Below are 20997 nucleotides of genomic sequence, written 5' to 3'. Positions count from 1 at the left end.
GAATTAGGGACCACGGAGAAGTCCAAGAAGTGCCTCCTAACCTTTAATATAAAAGTGGACCTGTCCACTGCAGGGAGGCGGCCCCCGGTGCCCCGTCTTTGCGATGCATGCTGTCCCTGTGTTATACACATTTTTGTTTTTCACAAAAGTGAACGCTGGAGCTCTTTCCCTAATAATTTGTCCTGTAAAAGCATCTCTCTCCACGTAGAGCACTCGTCCATACTTGGGAAGGGATGCGTCCCTCTGGGGAGTCAGACACTCTGCCTGGGCGGGGCCAGGGGGTGTGCCTCTGCCAGTGTGTTGGTCACGGTTGCCCCGAGGCACGTACCCAGGCAGAGCCCTGTGCAAGGGGCTCAGCAGCCCACTCCCAGCCCAGGCGCCCGACCACAGCCAGCCGCTGGGACCCTGCTTCCTGTTTGCTCCCGTACCCGTTTCAGCAGCAAGCATCTATCCACTGTTGGAAGCGTTTTGGTTACTTCTAGGTTTGGGGAGTTCTTGATTGTGATGAGTGGACCCCCAGGGGCCCAAGATCCTTTTGGGGGCTGGAAGGTAAACTCCGTGTTCATGGTCACACAGACATGCTACCTGCTGTTCTCATGGTGCTCGCACGGCCCCACCCCACACCGCACAGGCAGAGGCCACAGGAATGGTTCCTGGACTGGGTCTCGAGCCTGTGAGAGCCGGTTTAGGAGTCGGTGGGAGGAGTGGGGAGCACGTGAAGGTGGGACCCTCAGACCTCAGGGAAGGGAGGTTTGGAAGGTGCTGTCCTGAGGGCAGGGGTCTGGACAGGGCTGCGTGCGGGGCGAGAACCTTTCACATCACAGGAAGCCGCTGCCGCACCTCGGTGGGTGAGCCCGCTAAGCCGTCTCACTTCATTTTTGTTTTCAAGCCAATGACAGTGTGAGCTGGAGTGTGTTCACAGCTGGGATGACGAGGGCAGAGGTGCAGGGAGGCTCTGAAAACCAGGCGTGCCAGCCAGAGGCCGCCACCGAGTACCCCTGCAGAGAGGCTCTGAAAACCAGGCGTGCCAGCCAAAGGCCGCCACCGAGTACCCTGCTGTCAGCACCGCCTGTCTGCTGGCACCAGCGATGCCCATGGCGCATAATTCCCTGGTTGACAAGCTGGATGCCCTGGGGTGGCCACTGTCCCTCAAACAGACACTGTCCATCACCCCCTGCCCCCAGGAGATGCCGAAGCTGGACAGCCGGTGGAGCACAGGCTGTCTCCACAAACGCCAAGAGCCCGCAGCCCCGGATCCCACGAGCCTCTGTCCTGACCACCTGGCCCAAGTGGGAGAAGGAGTCGTTTTCACAGAACAGTCAGGATGATGCAGGCCTGGGGAGTGTGGAGAGGAGCCAGCACGGCCCTTCCTCGTGACAGGTCACGTGGACAAACCCAGACGTGGTCTCCCTCCCTGGCCAGTGCTGCTTCTGGACAGATCCCCAGGGGGTTCAGCCACGACAGAAGCAACAGAGCCCAGGAGGTTCCGCCTTTTAACCACAAAGAGGGCAGTGTGGTAGAGCCCAGGCACAGGATGCCCTGGAGCAGGCAGATGTGCCTGAGGACATCCCTGCACACCTGGCAGCACACCCACCTGGTACACACCCATCAGGTACACACACATACATAGGTACCCAGCCACCAGGTACACATCCACCCAGGTACACAGCCTCCAGGTACACATTCACCAGATACACTCCCAGGCAACACACTCACCCAGATAATACACACACCCAGGTACACACCCTAGCCATACACCCAGGTAACACTCCCAGGGAATGCATACACCTAGGAAACACACATGTATACGCATACACACATGAGTTTTGTACCACATACACAAAAATTCATTAACACATCATGAACATACCCCCACATAAAAATCTACACACATGCCAATTCCTGTCTGCTCATATGTGAACACACCATGTACATGTGCACATGGAGCTTATGCACACACACAACAAATGCACACCTGTACACACATGTATTCACACACACACACCACACACAGGCCCAGGTATACACATACCCATGCACATGTGCATACACAACCCACACCGCACACCCACAAGACATGCTGCATACACCCACACACACATGCCCACATATCCACACCTGTGCCTGTATAACCATGTCTGCACACACACATGTGCGTCCATACCATGTACATACACTCACACCTGTGCACACCCACACCCATGCACTATGGATACCATATGCACACATGCCAACATGTGCACTGCACAAACACATGCAAGTAGCCTGTAACCTGACCACATGTATCCTGCACACACACCCACACAAGTACATGCCTGCACACACATGCACTCACACCCATGCGGGGGCCACATCAGGCACACGTGCTGACACAGTGCACACAGTAAATACACCCATGCACGCTCCTCTGTGCACACACCCTACACACGTGTGCACAGGAGCTCATGCCTGCACACATACAGGCAGCACTCCTGCTGCTGCTGCTGAGTCGCTTCAGTCGTGTCCGACTCTGTGCGACCCCATAGACGGCAGCCCACCAGGCTCCCCCGTCCCTGGGATTCTCCAGGCAAGAGCACTGGAGTGGGTTGCCATTTCCTTCTCCAATGCATGAAAGTGAAGAGTGAAAGTGAAGGCTCCTGGGATCACTTAGTTTCTGGCAGTCAGAGAACACATCTGGGTACCAAATGGCCACTGTTTCTAACCATGTCCCTGCAGCTGCTTCTGCTGAAAGGTTCCCCGTGTTGGGACAGCTCTCCAGACACAGGGCTGTGAGAGCCACCCAATGGTCAGAAACATGGTTTTAAACATGAGGGAACAAAATGGAGGGGATGGGTGTGACCCAGGCACTGGAGGAGGGGAAGGTGGGTAGTGGGGGAAGGGATGATAAGGTAGTGGGGGAGGGGTAGGTGACCTGGAAGTGGGGGGGGGCGGGTGACCTGAAATGTGGGGGAAGGGCCGTGACCTGGACTGTAGGGTGGGGTGAGTGACCTGGGCAGTGGGGAGGGCTGGGTGACCCAGGAAGTGGGGGAGGGGTGAGTGACCTGGAATGTGAGGGAGGGGTGAGTGACCTGGGATGTGGGGGAGGGGTGGGTGACCTGGACTGTGGGGGAGGGGCCGTGACCTGGACTGTGGGGGAGGGATGAGTGACCAGGGCAGTGGGGAGGGGTGGGTGACCCAGGAAGTGGGGGAGGGGTGAGTGACCTGGAATGTGGGGGAGGGGTGGGTGACCTGGAATGTGGGGGAGGGGTGGGTGACCTGGACTGTGGGGGAGGGATGAGTGACCTGGGCAGTGGGGAGGGGTGGGTGACCCAGGAAGTGGGGGAGGGGTGGGTGACCTGGACTGTGGGGGAGGGGCGGGTGACCCGGGCAGTGGGGGAGGGGGGTGACTTGGGCGCTGGGGAGGGACTGATGACCCGAGCTGTGGTGGGGGTTGGGTGACACAGGCAGTGGCCTGGATGGCCTTGCCTTGGAGACTCAGGCTTTGCTTGCAGGCTGGGAGGTCAGGGGCTGTGAGCGGGGACCCTCAGCTCAGGGAGCCCATGGATTAGTCTGTAAACCGTGACCTTTTCCACCCCAGAGAACCTGAAATGCTACTTCCCAGTTAAACGGAGAAAGTCTGACCCCTCGACCGATGGGCCTCCCAGTGGCCCCCACCCCATTCCTCCCAGACCACCTTCCTTCAGGGGGCAGCCCCACCTCCAGCCAGAGAAAGGTCTCTGGCCGAGACGTGCTTGCAAGGACAGGACACCGTTCCTGGAGAGCTGGCACGGCCCTAACACACCGACCAGGTCACAGGATGTCCACGGTTCCAGGATGAGGGCAGAACGTCTCAGGCTGTTCTCCTGCCGCATGAGCCCGTCAGGCCTGAGGCAGGTGAGCCCAAGAGGGCCGGTGACCTCTGGGTGCCCACAGCGTGGGCACCAACCCTGAGTTCCTCCCACTTGGCACCAAAGTATCCCCACCCCCAACCTACCAGCAGGATCTCACAGGCCAGGCCATGCCGGGCCACGCCCCTCCTGGGAGCCACACCCCTCCCCAGAGCCCACCCCTGGGGCCTGGCTGAAGTCCAAGGTCTGTGCAGGCCGACGGGTCCCTCCCAGCCCTGACATGCCTGTCTCTCTGCTGCCTTGGGGATGGGGGCTCGTCCCTCGGCCACCAGAGCGGACCACAAAGTCCTGGGTCTCCTGGTGGGCCCATTCCCCCCATGCCTTCTGCGCTCTGTGCCTGGCTGAATGTCCAGGCTGCGAGGTTTGGAGAAGCTCAGGGACAGCCACCTGCTCGGGCTGTTCGGGAGCCGTGTCCATAGCTCCTCCTCCTGGCCGGGCCGCAGCCCTGAGGGAGGCGTGTGGACCCTGATCAAGCGGGAGAGATGCCCAGGACCCCCGCATCACCCCCAGAGGGCGGGGGGAAACCGGTCCCTCAGGACGGCTTCAGCTTCCAGCGGTCCCTGGCGGCACATGTCACTGCACACTTTATTTTGCTTCAGTAGCATCAGAGCCCGAGGACGACGCGGCGGGGCAGCTCCTGGATGCACTGCTGAGGCTGCCCGCTCAGGCCCAGCTGCTGAGTCACACATGGGCTCCCAGGCATCGGAGCTGTTGCTGGGTGCCCACCAGGCCCCCGGGGGCCACATCCCTGCCTGTCTGGCCCCTGCACCTCGAATCACTGGTCTGGGCGCTGACGGTGAGTGGCAGGCACCCAGACACCTCAGCCCGTCTGGACTCACAGGTAGTCCCAGGTCCAGCGGACATCTGACCTCTGGAGTGAGGCTCAGGAAGTAGGGTAAGCTTCACGGGGAGCCCGGGAGGACCTCTGATGCGGATCTGACGTGTTTACCTCCCCTGAGGCCTGGCACAGACGGGGGTGGGGGGGCAGATGGCACTCTCAGCCCCACCCGCAGCGGCTCCCAGCGGCCTCGTTCCCTGAGGATGATTCCCCGAACCTGCCCAAGGCCCGTTTTCTCCCAAGTGGTAAGAATTCCCACTTGGCATCTGTAAAACGGCAGAGACAGGGGAGCAGCCGTGGGGGGCGTCTGTGTCCTCCAGATGGGCCTGGGGTGGCTGAGCGGGCTGAGTGTCCTGGGCCATTTTGTAATTGGCTCTCTTTCCCCCCACCCCAACCCAGCCCCCTGTGGCCCCGGGCGGGTCAGGGAGGAGCACGCTGTTATTGCTGCGGATTTCAAGATTCTGTAAACACCAGAGCAAAACACCACAAAAGCTCACATACCCGAGAAAGAGAACCAACACCCGCGTCCCGACGGCCCAAGAAAGATCCAGAGCTTGGCACTGCCTCAGCGGCCCCTCGTAGGCGCCTCTGGGAGGCTGTGTCGGCACCGAGGAGAGCAGCCCCTACCATGCTCTCCAGGCTGGGGAGGGGGCGGGAGGAGGCATGGGGGGCACAGAAGCACAGACGGGAGGTTCCCTGTGGGCCAGAGAGTGGGCAGTCCTTACCTGGGAGGGAACGAGATGTCCAGTTCATACAGTCTGTCCTTAAACACAGACAGCTCTTTGTCGAATTCTAATAGCTGAGGAAAAGAAAGAAGATAAGGGTCACTTGGGCTTGCGCTCCTGGGGGCACCGGACAGCCTGGGCAGGGACACCGTGATTTCAGACCCCAGCACCTGCCCTGCATGAGGGCTGCCCAGGTGTGTGGCTGGACAGTCCTGCAGGCCCCGGGGTGAGGCCCAGTGCTGACCAGCTGGGGCCACCTTGCCCCACTGAGCGTGCAGGGTGCGGCCATGGCCACGCTGGAGTCACTCTGAGGTGCCCTTGCCCGAAGGCAGGGTCCAGCTAGAGCCACACTCTTGAGTGTGGGCCTCACCCACAGGACCGCAAATGGCACTGGCCTGGTGGGCTCCTCAGAGCCACGCCCATGGGCACTGCGCCTCCAGGAGGCAGGCCCTGTGGCCACGCGCGCCCTGGGCACGTGGTCACTGCTTACGCTCTCGGCAGCGTAGGGCAGCATGGCATCGCACAGGCCCGAGGCCACACAGCCCCCTCTGCTCCCGCCATCTCAGCCCTGCGATCCGCACGCCGTGTGTGCAGAGCAACCCTGGACGCCAGGCTCTACCTAAGCCACCCGCAGAGCCCGCGGGCAGCAGGCCAGCCCTCAGCCGGGCCGCTCTCCTCGGGTGAGTCGGGGGAAGCAGGCCGGACACCTCCCGGCAGGAGCTCCTGGGGGTGATTACGGGGGTGGGGGGACTGAGGCTCCTTTTGCACAAACAGGACGCTTCAGACACAGCCACCTGATCCCAGTGGCCACCAAGCGCCGACCCTGCCTGGTGAGGCTGGAGGCTGGGTCCCACGGCTGCCACCGTGAGCCCACATTTGCTAAGAGGCACCGGTGGCAAACCTCGCCCCACTCAGCACCCCTGCTGGGGGCCTAGGGGTGCAGGGCCAGAAGCGGGGTGCAGAAAGGGTTTGGGGGGAGGGGAGGCACAGGATGGGGGCTGTGTGGGGGTGGGGGCTGGGGCCAGAGCCCCTCAGTTCCCAGGCACAAGCAGTGTCCTGCCCCCACCTCCAGGGAGCAGCCGGGGCCAAACGACTTCTGGAAGGTTCCTAAGTCGGTGTTTCAGGGTGCCTGGGGTGGGGAACAAGTCTCCAGGGAGGGTGAAGCATGAGCGTGGGGCCTGGACCAGCTCTGGGCTCACACAGGTGTGCACACACATGTGCTGGAGACACCCTCACAGCACGCTCGCAGGATGCACCCCCAGAGGGAGACAGCAAGCGTGTCATCCACAGCCTCCCGAACGTGAATGCTCAGCCTTCACAGCTCAGGAGGATGGCCCTGACCCCCGAGGAGTCTGCCAGCATCGCGGCGCATCGCGGCGCATCGCGCCCGGAGGCCCGCCACCAGTGTCCTTCCGTGGGGGGGTCCGGTGCTGGGGTTGCTCTCAATCTTGGCGTCTGGTGTCCTGCTACAGACGCCCCGAGCTCTTGAGGACCACGCCTCCCACCCCTGCCAGCTCCAAGCATCCCTCCCATGTCCTGCCCACGACCCACCACATGAGCACCACGCCCGGCCCGCTCTGTCCGTCTGGACACTCCGCTCCCTGGGGGGGACTTTCCCGTCCCTGGCTGCTGTGAGAGCCGCTTGTGTGTCTTCATCTGCCTGGAGTTTTGAGCATATGGTGTTTATGTTTCTGATTCTTTCTCTGTTTCCTTTAAATAGTCTCAGAATTTTTATCAAGCATTCCGTGATCTGACCTCTTGGACTCTCTCTACCGTGGAGGGCTCCCTGCCCTGCATCCACAGGAGGCCGGCACGCTGTGTTTCAGGAATGATATTGCATTTCTGTTGAAATGGTAATCTGTATCTCTTTGAGATTTTTCACAGCCTGATGACCAATTTCACATGTATCTTAAACATTCTTCTTGATTACAAAGTGAGGAACAGCGCAGGGTGTGTGCGGACAATGATGAAGCGGCCGGCCGGCCGTATCTGTCAGGCACAGTCCGGGCTGCACGCCTGCCTCTGCTGCTGCAGAGGTGCGGCGCTGATGAAGGGAAGAGGCTGGAAAATCGATGCGGCGGAGCCGGAGCAGGTGCTACACACACAGAAAACATCTCTATCCGACGGGCCGAGCGCCGGGAACGCTCCCGCGCCTGCCCTGGGACAGCCGCGGAGAATTTAATCTCTCCAAATCCTCACCAGGGCACTCCATCCTGCCGCCCTGACAGCCACACTTATAATTAATTATACAATTTCGATGGGAATATCGACTAAACAAAGCTATAAATCATAGAAAAAGTCAATAGGCATGGACACGTTCAATCATGTCCCGGCCGATGATTACTACTCTTAAAATACAATAATTATTTTCAGAGCCAGCTTGAATTAAATTTCTGTCAGGCGGGAACAAGACCAGTGGTTGATCAAGGATGCGATGGACCCGGGGCCGCGGCTGAGCTGCACATCCATCCTGGTGGGCGTCTCACCCTGAAGGTGAGCGCTTGTCCGGAGGCCCCTGGGGGTCTGCACGCCCGCCTCCTGCAGGGGGCCGCGGTTACCGTGGAGCCAGCCCTGCACCGGGAGGCATGAGGCCTCCGCCCCTGAGCTTCCTGACCCGACCAGGGGGCCCGGGGGCCCCCCAGAAACCCTCGTGGAGGCCTCATCTCTGCTTCGACTCCATCACGTCTTTTCATCTTAGGAGCAGACTCAAACTTCTCCCAGATATTCAAATTAATTTTCCTCCACATTGAAAGCACGGTTTCACAGGGTAAATTAATACGGAAATAAAATTACATCTAAGGTGATGTCTGTCGTTTCCAGGTGATGACACGCTTCCCAGGCAGTAAGGGAGGCCAGCGGGGCTCTGGGCCCAGGGGCGCCTTGCCTCTGCCCACCCCCCACGCTGTGGGACGCAGGAGGAGCCCACCTCCCCGGGACCCGAGGGTCCCCAAGGAGCCAGCTGTGCACAGGCTGTGGGCCAGTGTCCAAGGACACCAGGTGGGTGGAAGCGGCAGAGGAGGCTCGGGAGCGCCTGGGGCCGGGGTGCACCCATGCAGCGGGGGGAGGCGGCCTCGCAGAAGAGGGCTGGGCCCCCCATGGTGGGCTCAAAGCTGGGCTGAGTGGATGGCTGTGTGACTGGGCCTGGCTGAGCTCCAGGCCGGGGTGGGTGGGGGGAACGGAGGGGGTGGGGTGCAGGAAGGAGGCAAGGGCAGGGGCCGGGGCCGGGGGCAGACTAGGTGATGGAGACTCCAGGCCCCAAAGCCAACGGACATGAGAGGTGAGAGGTCCTGGCGAGTGATGGGGGCTTCCCAGAGGCAGGCAGGCAGGCAGGTAGGCAAGGCGGGGTGGCTCTGTGCAGGGACTCGGGACTGGCAGGGTCTGCCGGACAGCTGGACAGTCCCCCATCCAGACAGATGTGCCCCTCTCTGGGTGCAGGCAGTGGACCCTGCTCAGTGAGGCACAGAGCCCCCATGGGGCCTGAGGAAATGTGATGCAGAGGTGCTGCCTAGAGTCCGCGGGTGACCAGGCTGCCCAGGGCACCCGGAGCACAGAGGGCTGAGCGGGGGCGGAGGGACAGACAGGGCCTCAATCTGCACACGGTTCTGGCCTTTGGGATGAAGACGGCCCTGAGAGGTCACAGTGGTCTTGGTGGGGTAACCAGGAGCTAAAAGTGGGGACCGCGGTACAGACAGTGCCTCACCAGGGTGGGGGGAGCAGCCAGGGCCTCAGGAAGGGGGGGGGCACAGGGCACACCTGGGTGGGGGAGGCTGCCTGCAGGCATGGCTGACCTGCTGATAACACACAGGCGCCAGAGGAATGGATCAAAGCAGGTCCAGCTGACGTTCACACCGCGGGGCAGCCCCCAGCCCAGCCCTCCCGTTGCCTGTGTGCAGGCAGTCTGTGCAGGGACCTGCTCACGGGAGGAGGGGTAAGCTGCAGGGATCTGTTCACATGTACTTCACTCTGCACATGCACACATGCACACGTGTACTTCACTTTGCACACACACGTGTGTACTTCACTCTGCACATGCACACGTGTACTTCTCTCTGCACACATGTGTGCACTTCACTGCACACTTCTTGTCCTTGGATTTGTCAGTCTCCTTCTTGATTGTACACATGCACACACGCACATGTGTACTTCACTCTGCACATACACGCGTGGTTCACTACACACCACACACACACGGGGTTGGTGGCAGAGAATGTCCCTCAAATTCTCAAGACAGTCTCTCCTCTTTCCAAGGAAGCCCAGGCTTCAGTGGGTGGGCCCTGAACAGAGAGGGTCTGCACCCAAAGCTGTCAGCCCTCTGCCTCTCACCTGGGGGGTCCCCAGGGCTAAGGGCTATTCTGCCGGTCAAAGACAGTAAGGCAGGTGGATGCAGCCTGGCCAGAGGCAGGAGGCACACCAGGCAGGGCCCAGCCAGACGTGACGGGAGGACCGGGGGTCAGCACTGCCCAGAGCAGCGGCGGGGGACCAACCACACATCGCATGGCGGGACTCACCGCAGTGCCGTTGTCGTCCCGGAAAACCTCCTGGTTGAAGTAGTCAAAGAGCTTCTTCTCCAGCTGGAGCATCACCTGTTGGGGGTGGGGCGTCAGAGCAGGGGGCCCCTCCCCAGGGCGGGACCACGGGGGTGGGGGGCGTCAGAGCAGGGAGGGTCACGGGGGGCCATCAGAGCAGGGGGCCCCCTGCTTAGGGCGGGGCCACGAGGGGAGGGTCAGAGCAGGGGGCCCTCCCCAGGGCGGGACCACGGGGGCGGGGGCGTCAGAGCAGGGGGAGGCCTCGGGGAGCCATCAGAGCAGGGGGCTCTCCCCAGGGCGGGTCACTGTGTGCAGAGGGGCGTGAGAGCAGGTGGGCCCCCTTTCCAGGGAGGGGCACCTCCCCAGGGAGGGGCCACGGGGGGGCGGGTCAGAGCAGGGGCCCCTCCCCAGGGCGCCTGCGCACCCTCCGCGCTCACCTTCCGGTCGTTGTCTGACTCTCGGAATATCAGCTTCACGACTTCGTTGGTGTCCGCGGCCCGAACCGTCTGCATCGTGGCCTTTGTGCAGAGAGTCTGGGAAAGACACGGAGGAACCAGGTCCGAGACCTGCCACCTGGCCGCCCGACCCGGTCCCTCCATCCTCGCTGTCCGGCTGGGCTGGGGGCTCACTCCCCCTGAGCGCCCGGCCGGCCCCTCTGCCCTCCGTCCAGGCTGCTCTGTGGACCCAGGGGCCCAGGAGGTCCCCAGGGCCACGACGGTGGAGAGCAGCCAGGCAGGACCTGGAGGGCGGCAGGGAGGCAGAGGCCGTTGGGGGGCACAGAGGGAGGGGGCCAGGCCTCCCAGCAGGTACACCTGGTCCTGCCCCACCCTGGGCGTGGGGCAAGGACAGGCCACAGCAAGAAGGTAAACAGGGTCCCTCCCCAAAGTCAGGACGAACCCGGAGCCTGGCCCGGGGGCAGCTGGCCCGGGGGCAGCAGGGCAGCGCTGGCCAGACCCACATACAGTGGAGAGAAAGAACCGCTCTGGAGGGGCTGAGCGACGGCCAGGCTCGGAGAAGTGCTGGCGAGGACTCGGGCCATGCACCTCCCTTCGGAAAAGTCCGTCCGCAGGGTCCAGAGAGGCTGCGGGGGCCAGGGGCCACAACCAGATTTTGCTTTATGTGTAAGTTATACCTCGATAGAGCCATTTTTTTTTTTTTTTTTGTCCCCATAGTTTTTATGAAAAAGATAAAGAAGAAGGACTGCCGCAGCAGGACTAATGTTGACCTGAAGACACCCGTTCATCCGAGGAGCCCGTGGGAGGACCTTGCAGTGGAGCGCGGGGCTCAGGCCCAGGGTGGCCGGCACTGTGGGGGGAGCATTGACATTCAGGGCACACACAGCTAATCAGGTCAAGCCCCCAAAGTGGCTTTTGGACTCATGTGTCACAAATCAGTCTGGCCGCCTTCAAATGGCCGGATTAGAACAAGGGCCCCAGCGACCCTGCCTGGGCGTGCCCACCGGCCAGCGAGGAGGCTGAGCCATCCAGATGCTAATGTGCTACGGGGCTTAAGAGCGGTGAATGGGGAGGCCCGGCGGGCAGACGGCTTACTCGGAGGAAACGCATAGTCTTTGCCCAAAGGCGGCTGCTGCAAACTTCTTAAAAAAACTCTTTCTCTCTCCCCCTCGCACGGGCTCCCAGCGGAAACACATCTGCCTGGCCAGCCCCTCGCGCTCGGCCACTCCCACACCCGCCGGAGCCCCTCATTCAGGGCGCCCAGGCCTCCCCTTTCAGCCGCAGCCGTGACCAGTCGAGCAGAAAGCCCGGGGCAGCGCCTTTCCGGCTTGCCATACAGAGGCATTTTCCTCTTTTCAAAGGAGAGAAAAATTCTCCAAATGCTGTTTTTAAAGAACCATCTGAGGTTTATTTCGCTATCAGTGGCCGTGTGGCGGCACTGGAGGGTGGCGTGGGTGTCTTGCTGGCGCTCGGGGCCCCGGGCTTTTTTCTTGGAGTTTGGCGATGCAGCCACTGCCAAGGACAGGCACTGTGGGGGCCCCAGGACGGCAGGGCCGGAAAGGCAGCTCGTGGTGTTCTCGCTGCGTGGCTGGCCCGCTCTCCTCTGCAGCACAAACGCGCCCCCCACCCACCCCGGGTCCAAATTTCATTGCTGGTGGAGCCCCTCAGGCCCCAAGAGGGGAGCCCGTGAGTGTGGCCTTACAGAACCCGCTCTGATCTCTGCCAGATGCAGGGGGTGAGGGGCAGACAGCCAGCCCTGCACCCAAGGATGGGGGTCCACTACCCCGGGGTCAGCCAGGAGCTGGTCAGGGCCGTCCTGGTCAGAGTAACGCCTGACCTGGGGGGTCTCTGTTCTGGGGGGATCTCTATTACAGGTCGAGAAGCGCTTTTGGGCAAACGTGTGCAGTAAGCTTGGTGTGCGGAGGTCAGAGGCACACCAGCCGTTTCCTCGCTGCGGTTGCGGAGTTTCAGATGGTGAGGAGAAGCGGCGGGGCTCTCCTGTGGGTGCACTCCAAGAGGCAGCAGGTGCCACAACAGCGCCTCGTCTGTTCACGACGTCCTGCTAGGCTTTAGCCCAGTCATGGCTGTGATTCCGCAGACCCTGCTTCTGTCCGCACCCAGCATGCTGGACCGCAGGAGGGGGTCCTCTGCACCCCCAGCTGCCGAAGGACCGCAGAGGTCAGGCAGGCGGGCACCTGCGGTCGGTGTCCGGAACGTGCAGCGTGTCCAGGGGGGCACGCATGGGGCTGGGGGCGTTGGGGAGACTGTGACGGAGCTAACAGAGCAGGGAGGCTGGTCGGGGCCCCGCGCAGGCTCTCACCCTGCCCCTGGGCCCTGCAGGACCGCACGCGAAGGGGCTGGGCTCAGAGGACACTTTTGTCCCCAACTTATCCTGACCAGACTGGGTGTTAGAGCCAGAAGGAGGCTGTTTCAGGCTTGGGGGGCGGGGGGGTGACTGCCCCCCCACACCTGCTCAGGGTCCTCCCTGCGGCTCTCCCCCACCCGGAGGAGGGCAAGGGCTTAAACGAACCAGACCAGCCGCCAAGCAGCCTGGCCCCGGAGGCGGCCCCGGCTCCAGCTCCTCCTTCGCACCTTCTCTTTTTGCTCGTGTGTGACCCTGAGGGCACAGTGCGTGCGGACGCTCTCACCACGGACAGGGGCCGGCGTGCCCACGGGGTCCGGCACCCTCGCGGTGGGGCCCGTCTGCAGATGCTGGAGGCCTCTCCCCGTCAGGGGTGTGGGAGGCAGCCCACGGGGTCCTCGTCTCTGCCCAGATCACTCGGCTTCTAAGACCTCTGGGGATTAACCTTTGTCCCAACAAATGGAAAGTAAACTGGCCTTCAAATGGAAAGTTACTGGACAGCGGCTTCCTGAAGTTGTGAAGCCCAGCCCGGCAGGGCCTCGGGTGGCCTCCCCCCGCCGGATGTGGACCCGTGGGAAGGACAGCCGGCAGCCCCCCCGGGAGGCCAGCCGCATGCTGCGGCCCGCGGACTGGACACAGCTCCGCAGAGCTGGGGTCCCTCCACTGCCCGAAACGGAGCCGTGTGTCTGGAGAATGCAGGGCCACCACGTCCTGCCCAGCCCCAGCTCCAGCTCCATGGAGAGCGGGCGAGCCCCTCCAACCGGGTTCAGCCACTGAGGGATAGGTCTCCTGCTCGCCCGGGGAAGAAGAAGGTGCTGGTCTGAAGAAAGCACAGGTCCCTGCTGCAGGCCGCCCCTTCCTGACACCTACAGGCGGGATCTGGGGCCGGGGGAGGCAGGCCCCGGGGGCCAGGCTGGTGGGTGGGCTCCGTGCGCCCCGCTCTAGGGCTTTCATCCCCTGACAACCTCACGCAGGAAACATGCGGACCCTCTGATAGCGTGAAATCGGGAACAAAGCCAGGGCACAAAGAGGCCGACTGGCCGTGGCCGCCGTCCCCTCTCCAGCAGCCAGCACGTTCCAGGGCCAGCCCGAGGGGCTGCAGGAGAGAGCTTGGACAGGAGGCCCGTCCCGGGGGCGCTAAAGGTGGTGCCCGCAGCGTGAGGACCCTCGGCTGGCCGCCCACCGCACGGCTGCTGTCATCTAGGGGCCCCTCCGCAAGGAGGCCCGTCCCTGCCCCACCTGGGCAAGGACAGCAGCCTCGCTCTGGGGAGCGAGTGGCTGCCCTGGGCAGCGTTTCAGGTGCAGGGAGTGAAGCTGGAGAGGCCCAGACCTCGGAAGAGGTTCGGTGTTCCTCTTGGGACCAAGCGGCCCAGCCCCCACCTGCCTTGAGCCCCGGGACACAGGTGTGCACACGCGGCCTTCTCGGAGGCCCTGGGCTCAGGCCGCTCACGTGGGACTGGGCTCTGGAGGACCAGTCCCCGCACCCCCATGAGCCCACCACCCAGACCCACCTCTCAGGGTGGAGGGGCGAAGGCCAGCCTGTGGGGGCTCCTGGGCCCGACTCTGGGCACTGACGCGTCATGGAGCACAAAGTGCCAGAGGCCGACGGCGGGCGCCCCACGGGTCAGGGATGCTGGCGCAGTCCCGCCCACCAGGCAGGGCCCGGGTCCGCCGCCGGCACCTGCAGATGCCCTTTCAGCCTCCCCGCCACACGCGTGCGCACACACGCACACGTGGACGCATAGCTCCTAGGAGGGAGGGGCCCCAGTGTGCCTGGCCTGCTCGGGCGCAGGGCCCCCTGGGTGGCCTGGCCGGCCTGAAGCCCAGGAGGCCACCGTGCTGGGAGGGGCGGGGGCAGGGGGTCTGTGGCCAGGGGTCTGTGGCCAGGGTCCTGGGCCACGGTTGCGGCCCCTGGGTGGGGGGACTCATGCTGTGAAGACCAACGTCACTGGGCAGCTTCCACCGTCAGCTGCACAGAGTGGGGCCCAGAGCAGCCACCCCGAGAACAAGGGAGCGACACCCCCCTTCTCCTCCACGGTGCGGGCTGGGGTGTGAGGCTGCAGGAGGGGCTGGCAGGGACCCCACCTGCAGGGATCGCCTCTGGTGACAGATCCCTGGCTATCACGGTCCGGCGGCCTGCCCGACAGACAGAGGGCACCATCCCGGAACGGCCGAGGATCAGAGGCTGAGCAGCGCCCGTGCGGGCTTCTCACCAGAGAACATCGGGGCGGGGTCGCCCTGCGTCTAGAGGGAGCCGCTCCCCTCACACCCCGACTCTGTTCACTCTGACCCTCAGTGATACCATCTCTTCAGAGGTTTTCCTGGCAGAGCCCTGAGTCCAGGGATGACACACATTTCTTGACTGCTGAAAGCCTCGGACTCTGAGGGCCTGAAGCATGGACCCCGCGGGGGGAGCCGCTGGCCAGTCCGCGGAGGCCCCGCTGTGCGGCCGTGCCCACGTCAGAGGCGCCCGCACCCTCTTTGTTCTATGCTGTCAGCTGTTCAAGAGAGAACAATAACTCCCATAAAGGCCCTTTCATCTCTGCCCCAAGACGCTCGCCGACTCCCTACCCGTCCACGGCAAGGGGACAGTGCCCACATGCGGCCGGCGGGGCAAACCAGGGCAGCGCGGCTGACCTTTCTGGAAGGAAGCAGCTTGGGCTCGTGTCCAGCAGGACTGGGCGGCCGTGGGTCCAGCTGGGGGGCCTGTCACACGCCTGGTGCAGCCTTCCCCAGACAGCAGGGCTCAGGCCTGCGGGGCAGCGGGGTCAGGACAGGGCAGGAGGGAGACCGAGACCCTCATCACTTCCTTCTGTGACGGAGCAGGACACCCCGGGGCCTCCTGGGACAGACCCCAGCCCTGTCCTCCACCTGCCTCTAGCTTGCAGAAAAACGTCAGCCTCCTAGGCCCTCCCTGAGTTCCAGAGAATATATTTAACCAGAGAAGTAAGAATATACAGAGACAAGCTGGGTGGGCTCACGGGGCCTTGCAAAGGGCCAGCCTGGCTGATGACCAGGGGCGACGCCCCTCCCGGCCACGTGGGAACCCGCCCTGGCTGCTGGGGTGAGGCCTGGGGCCCTGGGACCGTGAGCGCTGGGAAGGCTGCAGTCTCTGAGGAGCCAGGTTCCCTGGGGGGCACCTGAGCCTGTACCTGTCAGCAGCCAGCAGCCGGGTGTTAAAAACCGCCGCCAACCTCCGAAAACTCAGCCATCACTAGGCTGTCGGCGGTGACGGGCAGCAGGTGGGCGCGGCCGGGCTGGTGGGGACGGGAGCGCCTGGCGCTGCTGTCTCTGTCTGTCACTGGCCGGCTGGGCGCCCAGCTGCCAGCTGCCACCACGCAAGGCACGGAACATGCCTCTGAGCAATCTCGCCGGCAGGGCTGAGCGTCGTTAATTAGTTCGGGACGCACAGCCCATTAGACGGTGTGTGATCACTGCGTTTACTCTTGTGTATGTTTTAATTACAGCTTCTGCGGTGCCAGACTTGATCACTGGACCATCTTCTCAGTTCTGCCCTGCGAGCTTGTTCGTATTAATTTGCATCTGAGACGCGAAGCTCTAGTTCCGGGGGACAGCCTTTCACTTTGCACGTCTTTCTGAGGCTGGTGCCCAGCAAGGTGCCTGAGACCCTGTGCTGCAGAGGGCCAGCGGGGCTCCACCTCGCCCTGGAGCCCCCGGCCGGCCAGTCTTCCTAGAGGCCCTGCCAGCTGCAGCCAGGTGCAGCCTCACTTCTGCCTGGGACCCTCACTGCTCTGGGAAGGATCTGACTCACCTCGGGGCTCCCCTAGGAGTTGGTGGGGTGAGCACCCAGGAGCAGGACACCCCAGGCACCCCAGGGTGCACCTGCCGCTCCGGGGCTGGGTATCAGCAATGGAAACCAGAGCCCCACCCGGCAGGCTTCTCATCAGGCTGGCAGAGGGTGACCAGGGCTTTCCTCCTCAGGGAGGGTCACCTGTCACCTGCAGGTGAGATGCGCCCACGTCCTCCGCCCGCGTCTCCTCTGACCTTACCTGCAGGGCTGCAGTGTGGTCTGGGCTGCTCGGGGTCGCCTTGGGCCCTACGCTGACCTTGGGCAATCTGGAAACCATCTGTGGGGTGACCCGCCAGCTGTGGGCACCGGCCTCTCCAGGAACACAGATTGAGGCCCGCATGGTCTCTGCTGCCCCAGGACCTGGTCTGCAGACCAGACCCGGGCGTCTCTTGGGGGTCGCCGCTGGGGCTGCCCACACCCGGGGGGAGGGTCAGTCCCGGGCCAGGGCCCCAGGTCAAGCCCTGTGCCTGCTGTCTGGAAGCGAAGGGCAGGGGTGCACCTCCTGGGCTCAGTCCTCAGCAGGGCACCCCAGCCCCGCCCCCTCCTTCTGGAGCCCCCGTTCACTGAGGCTGTGTGAGCCCCAAGAATAGGCTCCCCCACCCTCACACGGTTCCCCAGTAACAGCCACGGCCCTGAGGCAGCAAAGTCCCGGTGGCCTCGCCTGGCGCCTGGTTCTCACGCTGCCGCTCAAGTTGGGAAGCCCTCCCCTCTGCCCAACGGCCTTTCGGGAAAACCTGGGGAAGCTTTCTCTGGTTTCTCCAAGTTTCTCCAAGTGGCATCCACAGCTAGAAATCCTTTCAAAACGGCCCACTGGCCAGCAGACGCCGTCAGTCCACGAGACGCTAACACAGCAGGTGGAAGTTGAAGATCTTAGTAGGAAAGCTGCTGAAGTTAACCCAACAGAGGGAGCTTGGTTGTCTTCAGCTAACTGTTTAGAGCCAGGCGTGTGCCCACAAGCACGTTTTCTGAGTTACCGATGGCGTCAGCTCTGGCGGGAGGGCGGCAGCTCCACCTGACTCAGTGGAGGCCGTGCTGTGAACTGGACTCGGCAGATGTGACTGGTCACGGCCCTCTTGCCAAGCTCCCCCTGGATTCGGGGCGGCCCGCGTCTGCTTGGACTGTCCGCACACGGGCGGGGGGCCGGCAGGCCGGGAGCCTGCGAGGACCAGCGGAAGCTGAGGGGCGCCGGGGGCCCCGTAGCTGACAAAGTGGGAGGGAGCCCCCGAGCTCAGAGCCCGCAGATGCCGCTGCAGGGGCCCCGAGCCCGTGCCCAGGAGTTGCCGCCAGGCAAAGCCGTCTTGAGCAGGAACTTCAGGACACACGCGGTTGCTGTGACGTTCCTGACCAGCTGCACGCGCCTGGGGCCAAAGGCGGTGTGGCGAGTGGGCGGGACACGGGTGGGCCCAACCCCACATGCCACGCTGCGCGTCCTCCACGCCCCACGGGACCCCTGCTTCTCTGAGGCCAGGGCACCCGGCCGTGCCGTCTGGAACCAGTCACCGCTGAGAAGAGCTGTTGCTCAAACAACCACGTCTGGTCGGAGAGCAGGGGGACCCCGACCATGCCCCTCCGGACCTTCCTTGGCCCTAAGATGGTCCTGGCCACGCCCCTCGCTGGGTGACCTTGGCCCCCACCTCCCCGCGCCAGACGGCCCCTTGGCCCTCGTGGCCCCAGACCCATCACCGCATGGGTCCCTCCAGGGCCCGCAGCACAGTCAGTGGGGCTCCCGATGAAGAGATAGGACGCCCAACCTGGAGCTCACGGCGGAGTCACTGCCTGTTAATGGGCCTCCCGAGGAAGCGACACGGGCAGGTGGGGTGTCTACAACTTGTTAGCGGCCGAGATAACTGCCCTGCACCTGCTCTTGCGTGGTTGCCGCGGGAAAGAGGCAGGCAGGGTCGGGTGCTCAGCCGGCGCTGGGTCTGTCTCACGGGCCAGGTCCCAGGGCAGCCGGGCCATGGAAGCCGAGGGTGGGGAGGCCAGGGCGGGACCCGCGGGGCTGGGAGGGAAGGCCTGTGCACAAGCTTCTGCTCCTCCGAAAACTCGGCCATTGGTGAGAGTTGTGTAGAGAGCAGTGTTTCGGGTCGTTCCTCATGCAAGTCAGCTGGGAAGGCACCCGAGATGAACACCCCCGGGCCTTCAGGGAGGGAGAGGAGGAGCGGGCTGGAGGCCTCCTGAAACCCAGGGCCTGTGGCCTTAGAGACCCTGGGGGCTTTGGGGGCCTTCAGAACAGTGTGCTGGCGCTCAAGGTCTCACTGCAGACGCCCAGAGCAGGCAGCCCTCTGCACATGGGGGGCCCACTTCCTCCCTGCAGCACGGCTTTCACTCTCCCTTGTGGTCAGGGACGTGGGGCCCCGGTGTCCTGAGGGTGCTGGGCTGGGCAGGCCAGGCTTCCTGCTCAGGGCAAACACACAGGAGGACAGAGCAGCCCTGCCGTGGGCAGCGCCTGCCTGCACCCGGCCAGAGCACCCGGGACCCCGGCCAGAGCCCCCGGGACCCCGGCCAGAGCCCCCTGCGACCCTGGCCAGCACCGGCCATCCGCGCGGTCACTGTGTGGCGGGGGCCCCTCGTCTAGGGTGACAGGCGGGTCCCTGAGGTCAAGCCAAGGTCTGAAGGTGAAGAGTCAGGAGAAGGGGCGCTGGGCAGACGGGTCTGGGGAGAGGAGTGGGCTCGCACATTTTATGGGGGTGTGTGGTTGGCCCGGCTCCACACACGCCTGCTCACGCCTGCACACACCCAGGGCCGTGTCCTCTGCTTCCCACTTGGTAAGGAGTCCCTGACTGAGCTGCCCGCACCCCCCCTACCCCCCAGCCGGGCACTGTGCCCCCCCGGGGGCCACGCACCAAGACCCTCCCGCCCCTGTGGACACCAGAGCTCCCAGGCGCCCGTGTCCCTGGACGGTCCCGCCCGTCCTGGAGCCACTGCCCTTTCTGTGGTGTCTGCACTTCTGGGGAAGAGAAGGCCACTCTGGAAATCTCCTGACCCTTCCCAGCGCCCGGCTCAGCGGCCCTCGGGCACCAGCCCTGGTCTGGCCACGGCCTCACACGGGGCCTTGGGCCAGCAGAGGGGCTGTTTCGGGCACAGCAGGCTCATCGGGCCCAAGTACCAGCCAGACATGCCCTGGTCCGGGGGCTCAAGTTGGGACAACGCGGCTTTTCAACCCACGAAGAGGCTCTGCGGCTGAGGGCATGGCTGCGGGCACCGGGGCCTGAGCACCTCCCAGCGCTGCGTGCACATGGGCATCGCCTGGGGCTTGAAGGGGCACGCCTGGGGGATCGTGGATCCTGCCGCTGACTGAGCCAACGCGGGCCTTCATCATTCATTTGAAAACGCCAGAGGGGTGGATGGCCGCTCGCCACACTCAGGCACCTGCTCCCCCCGCCCCAGTGCTCAGATTTGCGAGGAAGCCTTCTGCAAGGGGGGGTCGCTTGTACCTGAGAGGCCAGAGGGAGACGACGGGGGATGTGGTCACCCACACGCTCGCTCGGGAGGCCCACGCTGGGCGGGCTCTGTGTGCTGCCCCCGCCAGGCCCGGGCCTGGGTGGCCCTGCTTCTCGGGCGGCAGGCAGAGCCCCCACTGCGAGGTCCCGTGGGCACTGCAATCAGCCTGCACGAGTCAGGAAACATGGCGACTGAGGACAACCAGCTCCCCCAGCCGGGGCCTGACGCACCCGGGCTCCTCCCGGCTGGTCTGACCTGGTTGCATCAATGCCTGCTGCTAACTGGGCCCTCACCCAGGCCCCCAGGGCTCAGGAGGCGCTCAGGGATGTGGGGGCGCCGGGCATGAGCTGCTGACCAGCCGTATCCTCACTGCAGCCTCCTGCCCCCGCTTCGTAATGCCCCCCAGTGACACTGCGGCCTTCTTCACGGGGCGTTCCTGCGGTAAGCAAACCAGCGAGCGGGAAGGCGGGAACGTGCCCGTCGAGGGCCGCCGGCTCTGCTGTTTACACAACACGACCGAACGCGCGTGACCTCTCACGGGGCCTACCTCCACCACGGACTTGGAATCCAGCCGGAAGTTGAAATCGCCGAAGACAAAGTAGGACGCCTTCTGGAACCGCTGGTCGCTGATCCTGGAGGAGAGGAGGGAAGGGGTCACAGGTGCAGCCGCCCGCCACGCCCGACCTCAGCCCTGCGCCCGAGGCCATGATCCCGCCGGCCACGCCCGACCTCAGCCCTGCGCCAGCCAGCCACCCACCACGCCTGACCTCAGCCTGCGCCCGAGGCCGTGATCCCGCCGGCCACGCCCGACCTCAGCCCTGCGCCAGCCACCCACCACGCCCAACCTCAGCCTGCGCCCGAGGCCGTGATCCCGCCAGCGGAGCCCCGGCCACGCTGGCCTTGCGGGTGAAGGAAGCCTGTGCCAGTCACCTCCGGCTCAAAGCAAGATGGG

General features: G+C 63.9%; 1 protein-coding gene across 2 annotated transcripts in view; it reads right to left on the bottom strand.

Annotated features, from left to right (window-relative positions):
* INPP5A (inositol polyphosphate-5-phosphatase A) overlaps nucleotides 1-20997 on the bottom strand; it is a 145964-nt gene that overhangs the window by 5311 nt on the left and 119656 nt on the right. For both annotated transcript variants that reach the window (XM_055560676.1, XM_055560675.1), the window contains exons 9-12: nucleotides 20593-20677; nucleotides 10414-10509; nucleotides 9959-10033; nucleotides 5451-5524 (exon numbers count right to left, since the gene is read on the bottom strand). In XM_055560676.1, the coding sequence (XP_055416651.1) occupies nucleotides 5451-5524; nucleotides 9959-10033; nucleotides 10414-10509; nucleotides 20593-20677 (330 nt within the window). The remainder of the gene's footprint in view (nucleotides 1-5450; nucleotides 5525-9958; nucleotides 10034-10413; nucleotides 10510-20592; nucleotides 20678-20997) is intronic.

Source organism: Bubalus kerabau, chromosome 22 (assembly GCF_029407905.1).
Source record: "Bubalus kerabau isolate K-KA32 ecotype Philippines breed swamp buffalo chromosome 22, PCC_UOA_SB_1v2, whole genome shotgun sequence".
In the NCBI taxonomy this organism is placed as follows: Eukaryota; Metazoa; Chordata; class Mammalia; order Artiodactyla; family Bovidae; genus Bubalus; species Bubalus kerabau.
The sequence above is the reverse complement of the archived record's forward strand: the minus strand, read 5'-3'. Positions and strand labels throughout refer to the sequence as shown.